Here is a 6,205-nt window from a genome sequence, read left to right on the forward strand (position 1 = left end):
GAGATCAGCTGGGTGCTTCTTTTTCAGTCTTCTTTCTATGCTTGTGTTGATCGTTTCCGTAGCCAGCCGGTTTGGGTGTGTTGTTATTTTTTCTCTGTACCTTTCCGCGCATCTGGTAATCTCCTCCTTGACCATTGGTATTCCCAGGTCCTTCCGAATATCCTCATTTCTAACGTACCATGAGGCATTTACTATTGTTCTAAGAATTTTTGCTTGTAATGTCTCTATTTTGTTTATATGGCTCATTGCTGCTGTCCCCCATAGTGGTATTCCGTACGTCCAGATTGGTTTTATGATCGTTTTGTATACTTTTAATTTGTTTTCTATGCTTAATTTGGATTTTCTACTTGCCAATGCATTTGTCTCCTTGTCGTCTGTATTTTGTTTATTATTGATTTAATATGCTGTTTCCATGTGAGTTGTGTATCTATGTGGAGTCCTGGGTATTTGACTTGTCTTGTTTGTGTTATGTGCGTGCCGTTCAGTAGGATATTTGGTGGCGTCTGTTTTCGCAATGCGAATGTAATATGGTTGTATTTGTTGGGGTTTGCTTTTATTCGTTTAGCTTGCAGCCACTTTTCTATTTTTGTGATGTGTTCTTGTAGTAATGTGACTGCTGTTTCTGGGTTAGTGTGCCTGACTAGTACAGCTGTATCGTCCGCGAATGTCAGTATTTTGCTATTGGTAGTTGTTGGTATGTGGGCCGTGTATAGTGTGTATAGTATTGGTCCTAGGACGCTTCCTTGCGGAGAATAGAACAAGTGATGGAAAAAACATGGAAGGAAGAGAGGTTCCACTACAGAGAAAATAACATAAACTTATGTTTATGGTGGGTCTTTAGGTTTATTGGGATCAGAATGACGGTATGTGGGGCCTTGGCGTACAGGTCTTGGCGGCCAGGTCATGAGTGACGTCGCAGGCCCATCTCACACGTCGTAACATCCTCCCCCCGTTGAGAGGGCACCGATCAAGCTTCTATGTATGGTTGTCCCGTTTCGTCTGGATCGAGTGGGCAGGGTAATCAATCGCTTGACACCACGATCCAGAATATTCGTTGCCGTTTTCACCGTAGCAATCCTTACTATTCCATTGGCTCCTGGGCGAATCTTAATTACGCCACTCAAAGGACATTGCATCGATGGAACATTATCCTCCCTGAGGATTACGATGGTGCCTTCGCGAATGCCGTGACTGCCCTTTTTCCACTTGTTACGGCTGGTCAGCTCGCTGAGGTATTCTCGGTACCATCGGTTCCAAAGTGTTGTTTTATCTGATGGATCTTTTGCCAACTGGATAACCGATTTGCTGGAATCGTCCTGAAATCTCTTTCCCGTAAACTTGTTAAAGTGTCGCCTATTAGGAAGTGACCGGGAGTGAGAACAGGGGAATTATTAGGATCGGACGAAATCGGAGTCAGTGGGCGAGAGTTTAATATGGCTTCGATTTCCACGACAAGGGTGTTGAGGCGCTTAAAGGTGAAAGCTCCATGCCGACGACACGAGTGAAATGGCGTATAAAGGATTTCACCGCGGCTTCCCATAAGCCGCCAAAGTGTGGTGAATTAGGAGGATTAAAACGCCATTGTATCTGCCGATCGGTGAGAAAGACCTGCACCTTTTCCTTGTGGTCGTCTGATTGTAATAGGATCTGAAGCTCTTTCAACTTCTTGTTGGTTCCAACGAAGTTGGTGCCGTTATCTGAAAGGATCGTCGCGCTATATCCTCGCCGAGATATGAATCGGCGTAAAGCGGCCAGGAATGCGTCGGTGGTTAGATCACTTACGAGTTCGAGATGGACAGCTTTGGTCGCTATGAATAGGGCGACATATACCTTGACCTTTCGACGGTTGCGATCTCTTCTCTCCTTAATGTAGAAGGGACCACAATAATCAGTCCCGACGTTGGTGAAGGACCGCGACTCGGTAATACGTGCCTCTGGTAAATCCCCTATTAGGTACTCAACTGATGGTGGGCTCGCTCGGCAACAACGGATGCACCATTTAATTGTGTGCCATACTTGGCTACGTCCATCTACAGGCCAGTAGCGTTGTCTAACAGTGTATAATGTGGCCTGTGTCCCTGAATGATGATTCTTTCGATGCTCCTGATAAATAATGAGTTCCGTCGTAGACGTTTTCGGCAAAATGATCGGACGGTTTTGCTGGAAGGACATAGGTGCGTTCCTGAGTCGTTCTCCGACTCGTAATATCCCCTCCTCGTCGAGAAAGGGATTTAGGCGTTGCAAATTCCCTCCAACGGTCATACTCCGATCCTTTTGAAGCGTACGAATCTCATCCGAAAAATGAGGTATTTGTAAGAGTCGTATTAGCTTGCTGTGTGCCGACATGATCTCGTCTAGAGTGAGGGGTGCCGCTCGGTCTTGCTTATATCGCCATCGAAGACAACGGGCGACGATTCTCATTAATTTTGGCCAGGAAGAATATCTCTCGAGTATCGTGCGGTCGATAGAGTTTGTTGCCAGGCAGATCGACCTTTTCTGTTCAGGGACTTCGACCAACAGTGTTGGGCCCCATATCGGCCAATGTTTTTCGATCTGCAGGAGCCAACCTGGCTCGTTTTTCCAAATCGACGAACGCAGGAATTCCTTTGGCGTTTGAGCTCGGGAGATGAGATCCACTGGGTTGTCATCGGTAGGCACATGACGCCAGTCGTCGATGTTGGTCTTGGTCTGTATCTCGGCCACTCGATTCACCACAAATGCTTTTAAGGTGTGCGGCGAGGATTTGATCCAATGGAGCACGATGGTAGAATCAGTCCAATATACGATCCGAGATACCTTGATCGTTAGGGCCTTCTGCATTGAGGACATCAAGGAGACTAAAATGAGTGCTCCGCTCAGTTCGGGACGTGGTATGGTGAGCGATTTGAGCGGCGCTACCTTTGATCGAGCCGTAAGGAGTCGAGACCAAGTATCGTTTTCTTGATCAATGGTTCGAAGATAGACGCAAACCCCATATGCCTTCTCGCTAGCATGACAGAAGCCGTGTAATTCGATTTTCGTGACGGATTTTATGATGGTCTTCCGCAGGAATTTTGCATCATTTAACAATGACAATTGTGCACGGTATCGATTCCATTCAATATGCAAGTCTGTTGGAAGGGATTCGTCCCAGTCTACCTTCAATGCCCAGACTTGTTGTAATAGCATTTTTGCTCGTACGATTACCAGCGCAAGCAATCCCAGTGGATCATAAATTTGCGCGATGACCGAGCTGATTGACCGTTTTGTGACTCGGGAAGTATCGTTGGTCGTCTTCACCGAATAGAGGATTGAATCGTCAGCTGAATCCCAAAAGACACCAAGTGTTTTTAATGTGGATGATTCACCGAGATGTAACTTCTTGTGAGTATCTTGCTCAGGCAGTCCTCGTAGTAGATCCCGATCGTTGGATGCCCACTTGCGAATATTTAGGCCGGCTTGCCTCAGTAATTCAGTGAGTTCATTTCGAACTGATAAGGCTTCGTCCTTTGTATCGGCTCCAGTCAGCGCTCGTCGACATAGAAATCCCTGCTGCAGGATTGGCGCTGCTATCGGAAATCGAGATCCCTCGTACTCTGCCAATTGCTTAAGGCACCGAATGGCTAGATACGGAGCTGCGGATAGACCTAACGTTACAGTGTTGAGTCTGTAGGTCTCGATCTCGCCGTTATCGGCACGCAACAAGATCTTTTGATAGTTACGATCTTCTGGACGTACGATGAATTGCCGATACATTTTCTCGATGTCGCCGGTAAGGACGTATTGATGCGACCGGAATCTCCATAATATGTTTATTAATTCCTCTTGTAATTTCGGACCGGTATGCAGTGCATCGTTTAATGAAACTCCGGTGGTACTTGATGCCGAACCGTCGAACACCACCCAGAGTTTAGTAGTATCGCTTGATTCCTTGATCACGCCGTGATGTGGTAGATAATACCCGTGGTTAGTGGGGTGATCCGCGTTAACTTTTGTCATATGTCCCAGGTCAAGGTATTCTTGAATCACCGCACGATACGCGATTTCAAGCTGCTTATCACGTTGAAATCGGCAATGAAAAGAGGAAAGTCGGTTCATTGCAGCAGTCTTCGACGATCCTAGGGAAGGAAGTCTTTCGTTGAATGCAACGATGTATCGGCCTTCTTTGGTTCGTCGGACGTCTCACATTGTCGTTCAGATTCCGAAAGATGTGTAGTGGACGGTCCTTCGTCGATTTCCCAAAACCGCGCGAGATCCGTTTCCAAATCCCGAGCTAAGTAAGTAAGATATCGATCGGAGCTGGTGAATGGAATTGTGGATCGGCTAATTTGATATTCCTAGGTATTTCCAGACTCGAGCGATCGATGGTTTCACTTGGAATTAAATTTGATATGGCCGGAATAACGAGGAACTTTAACGTTTGTTTATACGTGCCGTTCATAGAAGTTATCGTGGCCGTGATATATCGTCTGGAAGTAGTAGTCAAAGTGCTTAGAGTTCCAATTAGGACCGAACATCGATGTTGCTTTATTTGGAGCGCTTTAGCTAGTTCTTCCGTAATAAAGTTCATACTAGATCCGGTGTCGAGATTGCGCGGTGTCGTCTCTTTCATTAACGGAGCCACTGTGCGGCTCAGCTTGCCACAGCTAGCTCGTTTTTCTAAAAAGGCTAGTAAATGTTCGACTAGCGGCATTTTCCTGTCGGTCAGGGTGAGTTCCCATTTGTTGACGATGTTTTCACTAATTTGTGAAATAAGCATCCCATCAAGAATGGTATCTAGCAGGGATTCGCCGGTGATTTTTAACGCACGTAGGTGTTGTTTAAAGTTCACGACTACTGCTTCTAAGGCTTCGGGTGTATCATTTTTCATCTTGGGAAAATTTTCTATCGCGTGCCAATGGTTCATGCAGATTTGTCACGGATTATCAAACTTTTCTTTTAACGAAGCGAGGGCATTCGCGTAGTTTGCGTCTGTCGTGTCCAAAGATTGTATGTGCTGCGATGCTATCCCGGCTAAGGAGGTGCGAAGATAATGCAGTTTTTGGACGGGTGTTAGTTTGTCGTTGCGGTCGATTGCAGACATGAAGGTGTCGTGAAAGGATTCCCAATCATCCGCGGTACCGTCGAACTTAGGCAAGTGCATCTCCGGTAATCTTACTGATATTGGTCCGGAATCAGTGCTAGAGTCGCGTGTTTCCGGAGTTGGAGTCGAGGGTTGTCGGACGTTCACTAGAAGCTTGCCTATCCGGTATGATAATTCGTCGAATTGGTCGGATACATCGAGACTGCGCGTTGGGTCTTCGTTGTCGAGAGATGCCATTTTGGCTTGGATAGCTTCGTATCCTAATCGAATCTCCTTCAGTTGTTCTTGCATGAGTATTAATTTGATCTCTTCATAGTTACCGGATGCTTCACCATCCGTCACACGTTTTGACAAACGTGTGAGTCGGCCGAGCCAGTATCCTCGGGTGCGACGCATGCCGACGAGCGTTTCGTCGTTCGACATTGTTGCCGTGGATTGCTGGAATCGAACTTGATGACACACTTAACGAGATTACCTCTTCGAAGATGACACTCCTAACGTCAATGTAGGGATACACTTCCGCTGCTGGATGTGAATGGACACGTGGCACTGGGTGGTCACTAGTGAATTCACCTTTCACTGGCACGTTATCCGGCTCGAAGGACCATGTATTTTCGCACGTTCGCGGGGAGACGCGATCTCGAAGAAGCGCGCCAACGGGAGTCGTAAATTCCCGTTACGATTGACTAATCGACGCGACGAATCGTACGATCCCTTATTTCTTGTGGGATAATAAGGGTGATTGATTGAAATAACGCTGCGGTTGACAGGTTATTATATCTTTAATTGATCCAACAGCTTCGGTGATACAATAGTGAATGTTTTACCGTACAACGACGAGTTAGTGCGACGTGAGACCCCTTGCGTGTCGCTTCGTATGATGATATCGGCCGAACACTGGATGATGACTTGACCGAGAGAGATGTGGTGATGTTGACTGATTGACCCCTGGCTCGACAAGTGCTGAACTGTGACTCGGAATTGGAGTTGGAATGGGAAAGATTTGGAGAGAGTGAGAAACTGAACTCGACTGATGAGCTGCCCTTAAGGTGTCTCGGAGGAAAGCTTGGTGTGGGTGTGTCCTTTGACCGAAGAACGCGGATTCGTTATTCACACTTTCCGTTCAGGAAGTGAGGGTAACTA

The 6,205-nt window shown here is 46.6% G+C and overlaps 1 protein-coding gene and 1 pseudogene across 1 annotated transcript; both read right to left on the reverse strand.

The window, feature by feature from the left end:
- Positions 1-1,219: 1,219 nt before the first annotated feature.
- LOC122571745 lies at positions 1,220-2,346 on the reverse strand (annotated as a pseudogene).
- A 37-nt stretch (positions 2,347-2,383) lies between these two features.
- On the reverse strand, positions 2,384-3,978 carry LOC122571746. Its single transcript, XM_043735831.1, has 2 exons — positions 2,568-3,978; positions 2,384-2,496 (listed from the first exon to the last, which is right to left on the reverse strand). The coding sequence occupies exons 1-2, from the start codon at positions 3,976-3,978 to the stop codon at positions 2,384-2,386; spliced, it is 1,524 nt and encodes a 507-aa protein (XP_043591766.1).
- Positions 3,979-6,205: the final 2,227 nt, after the last annotated feature.

Source organism: Bombus pyrosoma, linkage group LG10, assembly GCF_014825855.1.
Source record: "Bombus pyrosoma isolate SC7728 linkage group LG10, ASM1482585v1, whole genome shotgun sequence".
Taxonomy (NCBI): Eukaryota; Metazoa; Arthropoda; class Insecta; order Hymenoptera; family Apidae; genus Bombus; species Bombus pyrosoma.

Excerpts from the sequence above, each read along its gene's own strand:
- LOC122571746 (XM_043735831.1), bottom strand. The coding sequence starts at position 3,978 with ATGACAAAAGTTAACGCGGATCACCCCACTAACCACGGGTATTATCTA. Across the intron at positions 2,497-2,567 it reads GATTTGGAAAAACGAGCCAG|AAAAGGTCGATCTGCCTGGC; the intron begins GTTGGCTCCTGC and ends GTCCCTGAACAG.